The 18867-nt window shown below is 41.5% G+C and overlaps 2 protein-coding genes across 3 annotated transcripts in view; one reads left to right on the top strand and one right to left on the bottom strand.

Moving 5' to 3' along the window:
* LAMA3 (laminin subunit alpha 3) overlaps positions 1-18867 on the top strand; it is a 250418-nt gene that overhangs the window by 17421 nt on the left and 214130 nt on the right. For both annotated transcript variants that reach the window (XM_043889262.1, XM_043889260.1), the window contains exon 2: positions 7646-7798. In XM_043889262.1, coding sequence (XP_043745197.1) covers positions 7646-7798 — 153 coding nt within the window. The remainder of the gene's footprint in view (positions 1-7645; positions 7799-18867) is intronic.
* LOC122684605 (40S ribosomal protein S25-like) lies at positions 15985-16398 on the bottom strand. Its single transcript, XM_043888686.1, has one exon. It carries the CDS (start codon positions 16387-16389, stop codon positions 15985-15987), a length of 405 nt encoding a protein of 134 aa, XP_043744621.1. The 5' UTR covers positions 16390-16398.

The raw sequence follows: 18867 nt of genomic DNA, 5'->3' as shown, positions 1-18867 counted from the left end.
CTACATCTGCGTCTCCATTCCTTAAAAAACTAGGAATAAATCTACCATATGACCCAGCAGTCCCACTACTGCGAATATACCCTGGGTCCTTAAGTTCTGAAGACTTTGATGCAAACCTGAGTGTGGTGAAGATTTAGCAGGAAAAAGTGTGGCACGTCTCTCCTGGCACCCACACCTCCCCCTGCACAGTGCTCCATTTATCAGAGCACCTGCTGGTGACATCTTGTGTTTGAGTTACTTCTCTTCTCTCCCACCGAATTTCTTCTAGAGCAGGGTCCAACTCTGGTTTGTTTCTTTGTTTTAACCCTAGCATCCAACACAGCGCTCCACATATTGGAAGCGATCTGGAAAAGTTGAATGAATGAATGATTGTTCAAACAATAAAAGAGAAGTCATGTTAGGGAGTGGTGCTGTAATCAGCCTCTAGTTTCTGAGAACAAGACAGTGTTTGGGCTGTGAATGTAATTGCACAGTCTTATACGTAAGAAGGTTTTGTTTTTTTTTTTAATTGGTTCATTTTTAGCTGAAGGATAATTGCTTTACAATATTGGTAAGAGGCTTTTGGATAAGGAGAATGATTAAAAATGTGAGCAACTAGGAGAGACTAATTTTTTCCTGTCTGTCTAAAAATGTGTAGGTCGCTCCTTGAGCCTCTGGGTGAACACTGGCATGTCCTCTGGGGCCCTCCAGTCTTGGATCTCAACTTTCTTTGTTGTTTGTTTCAACAGTTTTGTCTCCTTCCCTTCCAGCCTCTTCTATGTGCTATTTCCCACAGGACTAGGCTAATAACGGCCTTGACACAATTCAGAGGGCAAGTCACTTGTCTTTTTTATCTTTCAGTATTCTCACCTCTGTCTGAAGCAGCTTCCGATTCTGCATAGATGGTCTATACAGGTTTGTTGCCTGGGTGGATGAATAACTGAACACAAAGATGTAAAGAATTCTCTTTGTTCTCTCTCTGTCCCCCTCTTCTCTGAGTTTTTGTCCTTTTATTTATTTATGGTTATTTAAGAATATTTGACCTCAGGCACAGAATTGCATTATGGATTGTTCACAACCCTCAGTTTGTGACATGCTTTCATCATTGGTCCTTGCATGCTCAGCCTTAATGTGTATGTGGATGGATGGGTTTTAAATAGTAAAACATGGGACTTCCCTGGTGGCCTAGCAGTTAAGACTCTGTACTTGTACTGAGGGGATTTGAGTTTGATCCCTGGTTGGGCAAGTAAGATTTCCATATGCTGTGTGGCCAAAAAAAAAAAAACCACACAAAAAAGAAGAAGTATAGTTGATTGTATTAAAATGTTTCAGGTCTACAGCAAAGTGATTGCATTGTGTGCGTATGTTGTTGTTCAGTCGCGAAGTCATGTCCAATGTTGCCGCTCCATGGACTGCAGCATGCCAGGCTTTCTTGTCCTTCACCATCTCCCGGAGTTTGCTCCAGTTCAAGTCCTTTGAGTCAGTGATGCCATCCAACCATCTCATCCTTTGTCACCCTCTTGTTCTCCTGCCCTCAGTCTTTCCCAGCATCAGGGTCTTTTCCAATAAGTTGGCTCATCACATCAGGTGGCCAAAGTATTGGAGCTTCAGCATCAGTCCTTCTAATGAATATTCAGGACTGATTTCCTTTAGGACTGACTGATTTGATCTCCTTGCTGTCTAAAGGACTCTTAGGAATCTCCTCCAACACTGCAATTCAAAAGCATCAATTCTTCAGTGCTCAGCCTTCTTTATGGTCCAACTCTCACATCCATACATGACTACTGGAAACACCATAACTGTGACTATACGTATCTTTGTCTGCAAAGTGATATCTTTGCTTTTAATATGGTGTCTAGGTTTGTCATAGCTTTTCTTCTGAAGGAGCAAGCATGTGCATACACACATATATGTATATTCTTTTTTAGATTATTTTCCATTATAGGTAATTACAAGATATTCAATATAGCTTCCTGTATTCTACAGTAGGTCTTTGTTGTTTATTTCATATACAAGTAGTATGTATCTGTTAATCCCAAATTTCCAGTTTATCCTTCTCCCCCTTCCCCTTTGTTAACCTTAAGTTTGTTTTCTATGTCTGTAAGTCTATTTCTGTTTTGTAAATTAGTTCATTTGTATCATTGTTTTAGATTTCACATATAAGTGATACCATATGATATTTGTCTATCTGACTTCTTCACTTAGTATGATAATCTCTAGGTCCATCCATGTTGCTGCAAGTGGCATTATTTCATTTTTATGGCTGAGTAATATTTCACTATGTATATTTTGTGTATATATGTATACATACCACATCTTCTTTATTCATTAGTCTGTTGATGGACCCAATGTTCTTAATTTTAATGTAGTCAAATCTGTTTATTTTTTTGTGTCAGTGCTCTCTGAGTCTTGTTTAAGAACTCTTTCCTTGTTCTAAGTTCTAAAAAGTTTTCACCTTTTATTTTCCACTAAGAGATTTAAAACTTTTATTTCTCATGTTATGTTCTTAATTCATCTATAACAACACAAAAAGCATCATCTCGAGACTTCCCTGGCAGTCCAGTGGTTAAGACTTTGCCTTCTAATGTAGGGGGTGTGGGTTCCATTCCTAGTTGAGGAACTAAGATCCCACATGCCTTGTGACCAAAAGAGATAAATGTAGATTATAAGCATCCACATCCTTGGAAGAAATTTGTTTGTATCATGTCTCCTTATAAACTTCAAGGAGAAATAATTTAATTAACTTTACCAAGTAATTAAACTGGTAAAGTGATTTCTAGGGAGAAAATGGGAAAAATAAAAATCACCGAAGGGAAAAATACTCATAAATGTTAAGATGTCCTAGCTTAAACAGTTGTTAATTATACTTTTTGGGGGCTTCCCAAATGGCTCAGTGGGTAAAGAATCTTCCTGCAATGCAGGAGAGCAGGAGACTTGGGTTCATTCTCTGAGTTGGGAAGATCCCCTGGAGGAAGGCATGGCAGCCTACTCCAGTATCCTCGCCTGGAGAATCTCATGGACAGAGGAGCCTGGCAGGCTACAGTCCATGGAGTCACAAAGAGTCGGACACAACTGAGCGACTGAGCACAGCACAGATGCTTTTTATTAATAACAACATTTTGTAGAAAGAACTCAAATTTATTTTTGGAAAACCCTGAGACACTTATTCCTTTATTGGGCTTCTGTGATGTGCTGGGCTGAAGTGATGTGGGGAAAAGCAAGTCACAAGGCCTCTGACCTCATGAACTGATGGGACTGCCCACCCCACGGTGCTGCTTCTGGGTCACAGAAGTCTCTTCATGTAGGGTCAAAAGATAAAAGTTGTATGTAATTTATCATCACATATGAAAGAACCCTCTGTAACTCATTCGATGAACGCATTTGGTCATGCATTTGGCTTCACCCCAGGATCAAATTTATCCTTAAACATTGAAAAGTTAGTTTCCAAGATGTTCATCCAGGGCAGAGCTACCCTTTTAACACGGCACATTCCTGGGGAGGCTATGATAAGTCTCAAGTTTGCTTCTCTGTATGTGGACCTTCCTGGTGGCTCAGCGGTGAAGAATACACCTTGCCAGTGCAGGAGACACAGGTTTGGTCCCTGGGTTGGGAAGATCCCCTGGAGAAGGAAATGGCAATCTATTCCAGTACTCTTGCCTTGGAAATCCCAAGGACAGAGGAGCCTGGCTGGCTACAGTCCTTATGGTCTCCAGAGTTGGACACAACTTAGTAACTAAACAATAGCAGCAACAACAACAACTCCTTTTATGTAGTGGTTATACTCCAAGATCATTTAATTGAGGAGCAAAGCATTTCAGTATGTGAAGTCCACTACTGAGTAAATGTGAGGCTTTGAATAAGTTGAAATATACTCAATATATAAAAGCCTATGATCAGTTTTTTAGGTGGTGCATGCTTAGTTGCTTGGTCGTGTCCAACTCTTTGGGACCCCATGGGCTGTAGCCCTCCAGGCTTCTCTGTCCATGGGATTCTCTAGGCAAGAATACTGGAGTGGGTTGCCATTTCCTTCTCCAGGGGATCTTCCCGACCCAGAGATCGAACCCAGGTCTTCTGCATTGCTGGTGGGTTCTTTACCATCTAAGCTATAATGGCACTAAAATTATTCATTTCAGAAACAAAACAAGATAGAATCAAGAGAATCTGCTTACTAAAAAAAGAGTAATCCTGTAAGAAGATGAGATGATATCAATAGGATCAGAATTCAGTAGAGATGATAATATTAAATGAATAATCACTCCAGGTAAAAATGATTTCCCATTTACCTACTAAATGGACTGCCAACTTCCACAGTCTAGCCACATCTCTGCCATTTACCTTTTAGGTATGCTAAATGGTAGCATATGCTTCCATATGCTCTTGTTTAAATGGGCCAGCTGGCCTCTGTGTCTTTGCTGGTGCTGGTTCCTCTGCCTGGAACACCTTCTCGATTGGCTGCTCACTGCCACTTACCAGTGTCCTCTCCATCCTCACAGGCAGCTTAAATCCCCCCTCTTCCACCCAGCCTTTCCTGAGCTCATGGAATATCTAGCACCTTAGGCCCTGGGCTCTATGCTCTTGCCACACCTACCCCCTTGTATTTACTTATATGCTTATCACCTCCACTGGGGCTGTGAGCAGGGCTCCTCTTTGTATCCCTGGACCTGACACGCACCTTGCAGAGGAGGATGTGAAGAGTTGAAATGGATTTGCTGAAGAACATCATTGATGCCCAACCACACCAGGCTCTTCTTTTTATTTTATTTTTATTTTTTTCATTTATTTTTATTAGTTGGAGGCTAATTACTTTACAATATTGTAGTGGGTTTTGTCATACATTGACATGAATCAGCCATGGATTTACATGTATTCCCCATCCCGATACCCCCTCCCACCTCCCTCACTACCCCATTCCTCTGGGTCTTCCCAGTGCACCAGGCCCAAGCACTTGTCTCATGCATCCAACCTGGGCTGGTGATCTGTTTCACTATAGATAATATACATGCTGTTCTCTCGAAACATCCCACCCTCGCCTTCTCCCACAGAGTCCAAAAGTCTGTTCTGTACATCTGTGAATTTCTGTTTTGCATATAGGGTTATCATTACCATCTTTCTAAATTCCATGTATATGTGTTAGTGTGCTGTAATGTTCTTTATCTTTCTGGCTTACTTCACTCTGTATAATGGGCTCCAGTTTCATCCATCTCATTAGAACTGATTCAAATGAATTCTTTTTGACGGCTGAGTAATATTCCATGGTGTATATGTACTACAGCTTCCTTATCCATTTGTCTGCTGATGGGCATCTAGGTTGCTTCCATGTCCTGGCTATTATAAACAGTGCTGTGATGAACATTGGGGTGCACATGTCTCTTTCAGATCTGGTTTCCTCAGTGTGTATGCCCAGAAGTGGGATTTCTGGGTCATATGATAGTTCTATTTCCAGTTTTTTAAGAAATCTCCACACTGTTTTCCATAGCGGCTGTACTAGTTTGCATTCCCACCAACAGTGTAAGAGGGTTCCCTTTTCTCCACACCCTCTCCAGCATTTATTGCTTGTAGACTTTTGGATAGCAGCCATCCTGACTGGTGTGTAATGGTACCTCATTGTGGTTTTGATTTGCATTTCTCTAATAATGAGTGATGTTGAGCATCTTTTCATGTGTTTGTTAGCCATCTGTATGTCTTCTTTGGAGAAATGTCTGTTTAGTTCTCTGGCCCATTTTTTGATTGGGTCATTTATTTTTCTGGAATTGAGCTTCAGGAGTTGCTTGTATATTTTTGAGATTAATCCTTTGTCTGTTGCTTTGTTTGCTATTATTTTCTCCCAATCTGAGGGCTGTCTTTTCACCTTGCTTATAGTTTCCTTTGTTGTGCAAAAGCTTTTAAGTTTCATTAGGTCCCATTTGTTTATTTTTGCTTTTATTTCCAATATTCTGGGAGGTGGGTCATAGAGGATCCTGCTGTGATTCATGTCAGAGAGTGTTTTGCCTATGTTCTCCTCTAGGAGTTTTATAGTATCTGGTCTTACATTTAGCTCTTTAATCCATTTTGAGTTTATTTTTGTGTATGGTGTTAGAAAGTGTTCTAGTTTCATTCTTTTACAAGTGGTTGACCAGTTTTCCCAGCACCACTTGTTAAAGAGGTTGTCTTTTTCCAAGGTTGTACATCCTTGCCTCCTTTGTCGAAGATAAGGTGTCCATAGATATGTGGATTTATCTCTGGGCTTTCTATTCTGTTCCATTGATCTATATTTCTGTCTTTGTGCCAGTACCATACTGTCTTGATGACTGTGGCTTTGTAGTATATTCTGAAGTCAGGCAGGTTGATTCCTCCAGTTCCATTCTTCTTTCTCAAGATTACGTTGGCTATTCAAGGTTTTTTGTATTTCCATACAAATTGTGAAATTATTTGTTCTAGTTCTGTGAAAAATACCATTGGTAGCTTGATAGGGATTGCATTGAATCTATAGATTGCTTTGGGTAGTATAGTCATTTTGACAATATTGATTCTTCCAATCCATGAACACGGTATGTTTCTCCATCTGTTTGTGTCCTCTTTGATTTCTTTCATCAGTGTTTTATAGTTTTCTATGTATAGGTCTTTTGTTTCTTTAGGTAGATACACTCCTAAGTATTTTATTCTTTTTGTTGCAATGGTGAATGGTATTGTTTCCTTAATTTCTCTTTCTGTTTTGTCATTGTTAGTGTATAGGAATGCAAGGGATTTCTATGTGTTAATTTTATATCCTGCAACTCTACTATATTCGTTGATTAGCTCTAGTAATTTTCTGGTAGAGTCTTTAGGGTTTTCTATGTAGAGGATCATGTCATCTGCAAACAGCGAGTTTCACTTCTTCTTTTCCTATCTGGATTCCTTTTACTTCTTTTTCTGCTCTGATTGCTGTGGCCAAAACTTCCAAAACTATGTTGAATATTAGTGGTGAGAGTGGGCACCCTTGTCTTGTTCCTGATTTCAGGGGAAATGCTTTCAATTTTTCACCATTGAGGGTAATGCTTGCTGTGGGTTTGTCATATATAGCTCTTATTATGTTGAGGTATGTTCCTTCTATTCGTGCTTTCTGGAGAGTTTTAATCATAAATGGGTGTTGAATTTTGTCAAAGGCTTTCTCTGCATCTATTGAGATAATCATATGGTTTTTATCTTTGAATTTGTTAATGTGGTGTATTACATTGATTGATTAGCGAATATTAAAGAATCCTTGCATTCCTGGGATAAAGCCCACTTGGTCATGGTGTATGATTTTTTTAATATGTTGTTGGATTCTGTTTGCTAGAATTTTGTTAAGGATTTTTGCATCTATGTTCATCAGTGATATTGGCCTGTAGTTTTCTTTTTTTGTGGCATCTTTGTCCACCAGGCTCTTCTTAAAGTGTCACACAGGACAAGAAAAACGTAGCTGCAACAGATGAAAGATAAATATAATGTATATCCTAGAAACACAATAAACAGAGTTCTAAGCAGGTGATACGGTTTAAGATGAAATGAAAAAGAGAAAGCCTTACTACCGTCTTCTGAAAATATTATGATAAACTTCAACAGTTGACATGTCTAAGCTGTATAAAGCGTCTTTGTCTTGATTACCTCTTTGACTAAATTGATAGGAAAAAATTACTTAAAAATTAAAAAAGAACCCTTTTTCCCCCAGGGGCAGTTCTGTGACTACTGCAATTCTGAGGACCCCAGGAAAGCACACCCTGTCACCAATGCAATTGATGGATCAGAGCGTTGGTGGCAAAGCCCTCCCCTCTCATCTGGCATGCAGTACAACAAAGTCAACGTCACCCTGGACCTGGGGCAAGTGAGTTGTACTTTCCTCTGGAATGGGGAAAGTTAGCTTGGATCATTGTTTCTGTGGTTATTGCTTTTTAAAATTAATTTTTATTGGCATATAGTTGATATACAATGTTGTGTTAGTTTCTGCTCTATAGCAAGGTGAATCAGCCATATGTCTTATCCCTGTGTACATATATACCTGTGATTATTTCTGAAATAATGCTTATTTTAAAAACAAGTCTTCAGTTTCAGTTTACTAATACTATGAAATCCTTTACTTTAATATTTGCGTCCCTCAACACCCAGAACAGTGCCTGTCACAGTGCAAACACCCATACCTGTCTATTACATGAGTTAAGAAAATGATTATAAGTAGTATCATTGACAAAGGTATTTTTTATTATTAGTTTTGACTGTGGTAAAGTACACATAATGTAAAATTTAGTATCTTAGCCATTTCTAAGTATACAGTTCAGTAGTGTTAAACAGGTTCACAGTGTTGTGAAATCAATATTCAACACTTTTTTATTTTGGAAAACTGGTACTCTGTACTCATTGAACATTGACTGTCCATTCTACTTTCTGTCTCTGTGAGTCTGACTGCCCTTGGTACCTTGTATAAGTGGAATCATACTGTATTTATCCTTTTGTGATTGGTGTATTTTGCTTAGCAGAATGTCTTCAGGGTTCATCCATGTTGTAGCATGTGTCAAAATGTCTTTTCTTTTAAAAGCTAAATAATATTCCATTGTATGGATATCACATTTTGTTTATTTATTCATCCGCCAGTGGTCACTTGGGTTGCTTTCACTTTTATGCTTTATGCTTTCACCTTTATTGTGAATAATGCTGTGAACATGGGTATGGCAAAGATATCTTTATAGCATTCTCTTTCCTGGAAATCTCGACTCTGTGAGCAACGTCTACCATAGTTTTTGATCTTGTCTGGCCATCTCGTCAATGAGGGAATTTGATTAAGACCTGTCCTCCTGTGAGAGGCTAAGATGGTCCTAGGATGCTTCATGCCCCTCTTCTTTGAGTATGGACAGCTCTATAAATATGATGGATGTCACTTCCATAATAAGGTCATATCATATGACAAGAGATGAAGGGATTTTGCAGATGCATTTAAGATCCCAAGTCAGTTGCTCAAAAGGAAGACTCTCCTGGGGACCTCTTCTAATTAGGGGAGCTCTTAAAAAGGACTGGGCCCTATTCCAAGGAAGAGATTTGAAACATGAAAAGTTTTCCTGCTGATCTTGAAGAGGAAAGCTTCCTGTGGTGATGGCCACGTGGCAGAGATCTAAGAGTGGATTCTAGAAATGGAGAGAGGTCCCAGCTAACAGCCAGCAAGAAAAGTGGGAACCTGTCCTGCAACCACAAGGATCTAGATTCTGCTAACAACATGTGCAAACTTTAAGTAAATATTTTCAGGCATTTAATGGACACCTTGCTGGGAGCCTTGACCCTGAGTGGAAAACCTGGTCTCACCATGCTCAGATCCCTGACGTAAAGAACTGCAAGATAATAATTGGTGTTGTTTTAAGCCACTGAGTTTGCAGTAATTTGTTAAACACAAGTAGAATTTGCCTTCTAATGCAGGGAGTGCGGGTTTGATCCCTGGTCAGGGAGCCAAGATCTCACATACCTTGATGCCAGAAAACCAAAAAAACCAAATCATGAAACAGAAGCAATATTGTAACAAATTCAATAAAGACTTAAAAAGGAACTGCATCCCACAGACTAGAAATTGAATGTTACTGAGATTTCTTCCAATGAGTGTGTTATATTCAGTTTCATGATAGAATGGTTCTCCACCTCTTTTGCCCAAAAGTTTTGTTAAATCAGGCCTCTCCTGAGAATATTTTCCATCGTCAATTTGCATCAGAGACAATTCAGGGAGATCTGGCATGGTTTGAAAGACTCCATAACCCCAGTTTCAACCATGATTCAGTCTTATCCTTCTAGCACTAATTCAGTAGAGATTTTGCATGTAATGACTAGGATTTGCCTATCATACCACTTTTTAAACTGAGGATTTCTGTAGTTAGCTGGGAATTTTAACCCATTAAATGATGTTTACTGAACATACCAGTGCCTTCTGGATTTGCTCTTTTCCCCTGAAGGCTTTTTCTAAACCTACCTTTTAAAAGTACCCTTTTGATGTATTGAAAAATCCCTAATTAAGACAGATGAATTAATAAAACACCAACGTAGAGATAATTTAGTAATTTTCAGGTTGCTGACAGACATGAGCCATGGCCAACATCTTCATGTAGATGATGCCCACCCACCTCCTTCCTGGCTGGGAGGCTGCTCTGTAGGTGGCTGAGAGTGTGGGTCCTGGGGTCAACCCACCCTAGTTCATGCTCTGGTATGCTGCTTACTTACTGGGTGACCCTGAGCAACAAACTTAACTACTCTCTGCTTCAGTTTTCACATTTATACAGTGAAATAATACTAGTGCTCACTTTATAGGATTGCTGTGAGGTTTGAATGAGTTGACTGCTTCATTTTTAAACCTCTTCAGGCCAGTGGTTTTTAAGTAAGTTTTCATTTAATAAAATAAAGTCAATGTCAATAAACACTTATTAAAATAGATTGACTCCTAACTTCTGCTCCTCTGGAGAGTACTGTGATAATCCTGTAGAAAATACTCTAGAGAAGTCTAGAGACAGGAAAAGCAATATACGTCATGTCAGACTGAGCATGTTTCTTCCCTCTTGTGTTGGAGCACCACATAGTAAGCATGTTTTATCTCGTAGGGTTCACATCTTACACCCCATCCATAGAATCTATATTTTCTCCTTTTTGCTGAAATTAACCATGAAAGTGTCACTGAGAGGTTAGATTTCATAACTGAATCATGACCTGTGGACTTCAGATTTAGGAAATGCAAATCTTGATTTTTTTAATTTTTTAAAATTTATTTTTAAATTGAAGTATAGTTGATTTACAATATTGTATTAATTACTGCTATATAGCCAAGTAATTCAGTTATACATATATACATTCTTTTTAAAATATTCTTTTCCATTATGCTTTATCACAGGATATTAAATATAGTTTCCTGTGCTGTACAGTAGAACCTTGTTGTTTATCCATCCTATATATACTTTTTTAAAAAATATTTTTAAAAAATTATTTATTTAATTACTTGTGTCTATGCTGGGTCTTCATGGCTATGAGGGCTTTTCTCTAGTTGCGGTGAGCAGGGGCTACTCTCTAGTTGTGGTCCATGGGCTTCTCATTGCTGTGGCTTCTCTTGTTGCAGAGCGCAGGCTCTAGAGCGCGGGGGCTTCAGTAATTGCAGCTCCTGGGCTCTGGAGCACAGGTTCAAGAGTTGTGGCGCATGGGCTTAGTGGTCTCACGGCACGTGGGATCTTTCTGCACCAAGGATCAAACTTGTGTCTCCTGCATTGGCGGGTGGGTTCTTTACTACTGAGCCACCAAGGAAGCCCCATCCTATATATACTTGTTTGCATCTGCTAATCCCAAACTCTGAATCCATTCCTCCCCACCCCCTCTCCCTTGGTTATAAGTGATATCATATGGTGTTGGTCTTCCTCTTTCTGACTTAAGGAAGTACAAGTCTTGATGCCTGGTTGGGAAATAAAATACAAGCCATGAACTTGTTATTACCAAACCACTTTTTTCCCAGCCACTGAGAACTTGAATTTGATTTTGCTGTGCTGTAGTCAGTTTGATGGCTTACGTTGTCATGTTGCCTTTTGGACTATTTGGTGATTTTCATTGTTTTTTTTTTTTTTGGCCAACACAGTTTGACAAGTAAAAACATTACCTTCAAGGCTCAATCTTGAAGGGCAATTTCCTTCCTTACAAAGTGTCAAATGTAGGAAGTTTCTGCAATTCACTGGAGGCAGTGGCATTTTCTGGGGCTCAAGTTCATTAGATTCATTAGATTATATGTTCAAGTTCATTAGATTATATAGAATTCATTAGTTTCGGGCTATAGAGTAAAAACAGGATAACTTACTGGAAACTTTCATATTGTCTGGCCAAGTATGAGTTCATTTTGACATTTGAAGCAAAATACGATGTCCAGTTTTTAAAAAGGATGTATTTGGAATATAAGGACATTTGTTTCTTCCTGGGCTCCTGGTGGAACATGAGCTCTGGCCATCACACCCTGTGAGATAGGCAGGTGTAGCCATGGGCTTGAGCTGTGCTCCTTGATTTCCTTCAGAATCAGAATGAATCTTACTCTGCCAGACTCCCAGTATTCACCTCTGCTTTTCCTCTAGGGAAAAACGTGGGTGTGGCAGGGCTTCACATGGTCCCTCAAAGTCAAGGCGGCCAGGAGCTTGGGAGGGGCCGACTCTCAGGTGGGGAGGAGGAGGAGAAGCAGTGCGGGGTCAGGACAGGCTCCCCAGGAGAGCAGGCCCTGCCCACAGGTTCCAGGGAACGATAGGAAAAGCCCCTCAAGAAGAATTGTAAGGCTTTTTTTGTAAATTAATATATTTATCTTAATTGGAGGTTAATGACTTTACAATATTGTAGTGGTTTTTGCCATACATTCACATGAATCAGCCATGGATGTACATGTGTCCCCCATCCTGAACCCCCCTCCTACTCCCCTCCCCATCCCATCCCTCAGGATTTTATGCAACTTGTCATGCCCCCAGGAGTACTGTTTTTAACCTATAGTAGTAGAAATAAGGGCTTTCCTGGTGGCTCAGATGGTAAAGAGTCTGCCAGAAAAGCAGGAGACCTGGGGTTGATCCCTGGGTTGGGAAGATCCCCTGGAGGAGTGTGTGGCAACCCATTCCAGTATTCTTGCCTGGAGAATCCCATGGACAGAGGAGCCTGATGGGCTACAGTCCATGGAGTCGCATAGAGTCGGACACAACTGAGCGACTAACACACACACACACACACACAGAAATAAAGACAAAGCAAACATCCTTCTCCCACCCCCCAACCCAAAAACCTCAAAAGGAATGACTGTTCACCTCAGAGGCTGGAGGTATGATGAAGAGAAGTGATGCCTTTGTGCCCCATTCTGCTGGTTGCTGGGGAAAGGGGGCTGGCTGGAGCAGGACAGCGGCTGACACAGTCCTCGGGCCTTGTTAGAGGCAAGAGCTGTGAGGGAAGCCCTGCCCTCAGCCCCCTCAGCTCCCTCTGAGCAGGCAGCATGAAGGATGGCTCTTGTGCCCGTTCACATGTGTACCATCTCCAGGGCCTCCACCTGACTCCCTGCTTCCTGCCCGAGGGCTCTTCCCAGGCCTTGGGAGTTTTCTGAGCCTGTGTTTAAAGCAGCTAGGGAGTGCAGGATTTAATACCCTGAAAGGCAACCCTCAACCCAGAAGATACAGGAGCTGGTGGAAAATCCCCTCATTTCTCTGCCACTTCTTGGGGCAGTTCCGAGAAGCTTTCTTCAGAGTGAGGACATGATTCTTCAGAGTGTCTGCAGCAGGATGGAGCCCCAGTTGCCCTGGTGGAATCTGCCTGTTAACACCTTAGTCAGTCGCTGGCTCTTCTCCTTCCTCTGTGTCCCTTTTATGTCTCCCAATTTATGCTTCTTGAGATCAACTCCCAAATAAGCTACCTGTGCCCAAGTCTTTGTCTCTGAGTTCGTTTTAGAAAGGATCGAATCCAATCCAGTATTCTTGCCTGGAGAATTCTATGGACAGAGGAGCCTGGCGGGCTACAGTCCTTGGGGTCACAAAGAGTCGGACATGACTGAGTGACTAACACTTTCAAACTAAGACAGAGAAGAAAGAGGCCTAGACGGAGGCCTGGAAACCCTCCTGGGTGTCTGCATAAGCAAACACTATGAACAAATTATGTAAAATATAGACTGCAGCCATGAAATTAAAAGATGCTTGCTCCTTGGAAGAAAAACTATGACAAACCTAGACAACATATTAAAAAGCAGAGACATCAATTTGCTGACAAAGGTCCATGTAATCAAAGCTATGGCTTTTCCAATAGTCATGTACAGATGTGAGAGTTGGACCATAAAGAAGGCAAAGCACTGAAGAATTGATGCTTCCCAACTGTGGTGTTGGAGAAGACTCTTAAGAGCCCATTGGACAGTAAAGAGGTCATACCAGTCATCCTAAAGGAAGTCAACCCTGAGTATTCACTGGAAGAACTGATGCTGAAGCTGAAGCTCCAACACTTTGGCCACCTGATATGAAGAGCTGACTCACTGAAAAAGACTCTGATGCTGGGAAATATCGTAGGCAGAGGAAGGAGATAAGAGGATGAGATGGTTGGATGGCTGACTCAATGGACATGAGTTTGAGCAAACTCTGAAAGTGAAGGAGAAGGAAGCCTGGTGAGCTGCAGTCCATGTGGTCACAAAGAGTCGGACACGACTTAACGGCTGAATAACAACAAAGTAGGAAACCCAGAAAAAATGTTTCTAAAGCTCTCAGCTTAAGAGTAACCAAGGAAACAGCGTTATAACTTTTAAAGAAGAAAATATAGATCACAGGGAAATTTCCCGTCAGTCTACCTGTTTTCTTCATGAATTTAGCATAGATGCAGATGTTTCTGAGAGTGAATTTAGTTTGCAGGTGCCTTCTAGGAGCTCCCCCCTCGCTCCCGTCCTCTTCAACTTTTATTAAACTTTGGTGGATGAATCCAAAACATTCTTTGTAACGTTTGTCAGTTCTGACTCAGATGGGAGGAAGGCCTGGGCTAGTTTCTGATGCTTCCTAATAAGCGCGTGGGCTTTGGAGATTAAATTGGTTCTTGGGATGCTTGGGTCACTAAGAGTCATGAAGAGTCTGACTCAGTTGGGTCTCTGGGTGAATACAGTTCAGTCCAGAAAGTTCATGGCTCTTAGATTTGACCCCATGTTCTAGATTTCTTAGGAACCCTCTAGCCTATACGCTTCAGGAAGCTGGGGATGATGTCTTTCTGTGTTCACTACAAAATGTTCTGCTCCCAAAATCTTGCATAGTGTTCAGCACATAGTAGATGCTCAATAAATATTTGTTGAATGAATGTACAATGAGCCAAGGATGACTCAGGGTTGGCCTGGATTTCACTTGTGTCAGTGAAAGCATATTGCTGTGAGATCAAATCTCTGGGGAGAGTGGACCAGCCTTGGCCCTGACTTTAATTGGATCATTGGTTCCACTTAGGATAATTGGTTCTCCTTGCCACATCATTTAAGTATTTTAGAGCAATAACATAATTAGAAGATACAGATCTTAGAGCAAATTTGTAGTTAGTAAATATTCTATTAATGAACATATAATCATGAGACTCAACCCTTGAAGGTCAATCATTTGTTATTGGGAGAAAAACAAAGACTGATAAAATCCTCTGGGGCTACTGAGGATGTAATTTTATCCTTTATGCTACTGAAATAACCTAAAGTGGCAATTTGCCTTTGAAGTGCTTTTTAAGGAACTTACACACTAGGGAGAATCTGACAATCTGGCATTTTCTTTTTATGTGTGAAAAACTCAAGGAAGCTGAGTGGATCCACAGCAAGAGTAGAATTCTGAGATGTCAGTTTTGCTTAGTTCTTTGAATCAGTACAAAACATTGGTAATGTACATTAATTGATAGATTCTAAGAACTTTAAACACTATTATAGAAAATAAGGTCTGAGAAATAGTTTCTCAACCAAAAACTGCTTATTCTCTGGCCATGTTGCCTGTTTGCAGTATCTTTTTCTCAATTGATGTATTTTTCCACCATCTACCTATTTATTCAAGCCATAAAACTGAATCAACATTGACTCCATGGATTAAGATTATTTCCGAAGGTTACTTAAGATTGAAACAGATCCTGACTCTAGTGGCTAAACACAATGCTGATTTATTTCTCATTCATGTAAGAGTTGAAGCATAACTTATCCTGGCCAGGTCGCTCCACTCCAAACAATGGTTCAAAGACCAGACTAACTACAGCGGCGGCAGGAAATGTAACCCAGCTGTTGCTCTAGAAGGAAGCAAGCTTCTAAGCCCAAAACTGTCTCTTCTATGCCCTGCAGGGGCTCCTTGAGATGGTGAAAGCTGATATCGTGTATCTCTTCCCAGCTCTGACATCAGCCCTGGTGGGAGCATTTACACCAGAGGAATTGACCAATGTTACACATCAGGGCTTCTTTCTAGAAGTCAGTTTACCAGCATTCTGCTCACTGAGTCTCTTCTATATTCCTGTACTTCTTCTCCCACCCCTTCTTACCATTTAATTATTATCTCTTGCTTCTTGAAGTTTTATTTTTCAAAATGTGCAGTTGGTGGGACCCATTCCTGCATCATTACCAGCAGCTGGGGCCTCTCCACCCTTGGTGTTTTTGGTGTAAATTGCTTGAGCTCTGTGCTTTGAAACATTTTTAATAAGTCCTTTACTACGGAGGTCCTGAAGGGCTGCCCTGGCCAGGGAACCATGGATCTTTGGTCTCGCAGAGATGACAATTGGAGTTATAAGCTTATAGTTGGGAACTTCTTTACAGAGTTTGTCGGATGTTGCTTTGTCAAGTAAGACTAGGTTATTGAATTTGTCCCGAACTTTGCCTTTGGACCACTTCTTCTTTTTGGCCTTGCCCCTTGATTTGTTCACTGGAAGTTTGTCTTTCTTGGCTGACTTTCCGACATTATTCTTCTTCTTGTCATCCTTGGGTGGCATAGCAAAGCCAGGAGAGGAGCTGTGATCACCACCACCTTGCTAAGATGTCGGACAAAAAGTGCGTCTTGCTTCTTCATATTCTGGAGTCCCAGTTCTCCTCTCTATTGATAACTGCACTACTGTTACCCTCATATTGGCCTCTGACAGCTCTTTGCTGTGATGTCTTCTAACCCATCTCCCCACCTCTGCTTTTGGCTCTCTCCCCTTGTCCTGCAGGCATTCATGGCACAGAAAGATGTGATGAGGAGTAGGAACAGTAGAAATGATTGAGGTTGGTGGTTTTCCAGGCATCTACCCATCTACCCATCAATCTTTCTCATCGTTTCCTGAGCAAAACAAAGATTTAAACATGTCATTCTCCTGTTTAACATCCTTTCATGGCTCCCCGCTACTTTCAGAATAAAGTCCAAGTTTCTCAGGATGGTGTATAAGCCCCCCACCCCCCACCCCCCGCACAATCTAGCTTCTGCCTTTTCACTGGTCTCTTTTCTAGATGCCGCTTTTTCCTGCAGACTCGATGCCACATCAGCAGGGACCTATTTGTAATTCGCTGAACACTCCATGGGGCTTCCCTGATGGCTCAGCGGGTAAAGAACCCTCCTGCCAATGCAGGAGATGTAAGAGACTTGGGTCTGATCCCTGGTTCGGGAAGATCCCCTGGAGGAGAGCATGGCAACCCACTCCAGTATTCTTGTCTGGAGAATCCCACGGACTGAGAAGTCTGGCAGGCTATAATCTACAGGGTTGGACATGACTGAGTGACTAACACTTTCACTCTCAAACCCTCTGTGACATTTCCTGCTTTGTGACCTTGTTTGGGTGCTGTTCATGGTGCTTAGGAATACCTTTGCTCCGCACCTGCTCTGGCTGCCTCCATTCCCAGGTAACCCAGGTATCACCTGCTGGAAACCTTCCCTGGCACTTGCTATATATGCTGTATCATGTAGGTCCCTTACGCCGTGAGCTCCTTAAAGTTGTTGTTGTTGTTCAGTTGCTAAGTTGTGTGACTCTTTGTGACCCCATGGACTGCAGCACACCAGGCTTCCTTGTCCTTCACTATCTCCCAGAGTTTGCTTAAACTCATGTCCATTGAGTCGGTGATGCCATCCAACCATCTCATCCTCTGCTGCTCCCTTTTCCTCCTGCCCTCAATTTTTCCCAGCATCAGGGTCTTGTCCAATGAGTCAGGTTCACATTAAGTGGCCAGAGTATTGGAGCTTCAGCTTCAGCATCAGTCCTTCCAATGAATATTCAGGGTTGATTTCCTTTAGAATTGACTGGTTTGATCTCCTTGCAGTCCAAGGAACTCTCAAGAGTCCTTAAGGTCAAGGAGGGTATAATATTATTCTTTTTATCCACGGACTTAAAAAGTCCTGGAAGGTCCTCATCCCCAAAATGTGATGAATTAAATGAAAAGAAAAATTTCAAGAGTGTTCTTTTTATATTATCCCATTTGTTATATGTCTTGCTCTAACCATGAACAGCTCTGCTGTATTTTTTAAATATCCCTAACATTTACATTTGCTAGTTCCCATTTAACCAGCGCCACAAGTAAAACAGACATAACAGAAAATGAGTAAAATATGTTTCCACCCCAAACATTCAGTAGGCTATAGTCAGACAACATAAACCAAGAATCAGAAGCAGGAAGGGAAAGTGTACTAGAAAAGAGCAACACTTCCCTACTGGAATTTTCTCCCAGACTCACTACCAATACAAGTTAATATGATCAAGTGCTGAACAGAGGTCATTGTGACTTCATTGGTGATGCTTACCAGGTCACCCTGAGTCACACACTATTGTGACTCTGGCATTTGCTTATGTGTCAGGATTATGGCCACTGCAGAGTGGTCAGAGCGGTTTTTCTTGTCAGGAAGGGCGGTACCAGGGTTTGGCCTCACTTGAGAAGATGAGGTCTATGGTCCAGGAGGAGGCACTAGAGGGCTAGCCCCCCACACCCTCCAGCTGTCCATCAGCCCACATGGAATTTGTCTCTCTAAGAGCTGGATGGCAAATATACAATGAAGTTCATTGCTCGAGAACTCCAAGGGTCATGGCTGCTGCCGCCAAGAGAAAAATAAACAGCACCAGAGCCCTCTGTGCTTTCCAGAAAAGGTTAATCCTATTTCTTTGAGCGTTGGCCATGCAGTTAAGAAGACATAAGGAAGATGGCATGCCAAGGTACTGGTATGGAGTTACGGGGAACTGAGAATTGACCAGAGGAGAGCCACTTGGCTTCTTGGGAAGGGTCTAGACTGCTGTGCCAGCCTTTGGTCCCATGGTGATGGTCAGGATGGGAAAGAGATGGAGGCACGGAACCCAGACAGGCTGGGGTCCGGGCATCCTGGCAGGGTCTCCTCCGTGTGTGGCAGAGGCTCTCTGCTGTGTCTGGAGATGCTTATGAACAATGTGTGTGAACATGCTTTGATTCTTGTGAAGCACTATGGAGGCATAGACTATTACTGTTATTGCTTAGAG

This window comes from Cervus elaphus, chromosome 27 (genome assembly GCF_910594005.1).
Source record: "Cervus elaphus chromosome 27, mCerEla1.1, whole genome shotgun sequence".
In the NCBI taxonomy this organism is placed as follows: Eukaryota; Metazoa; Chordata; class Mammalia; order Artiodactyla; family Cervidae; genus Cervus; species Cervus elaphus.
This window is presented reverse-complemented; position numbering and strand designations above follow the sequence as displayed.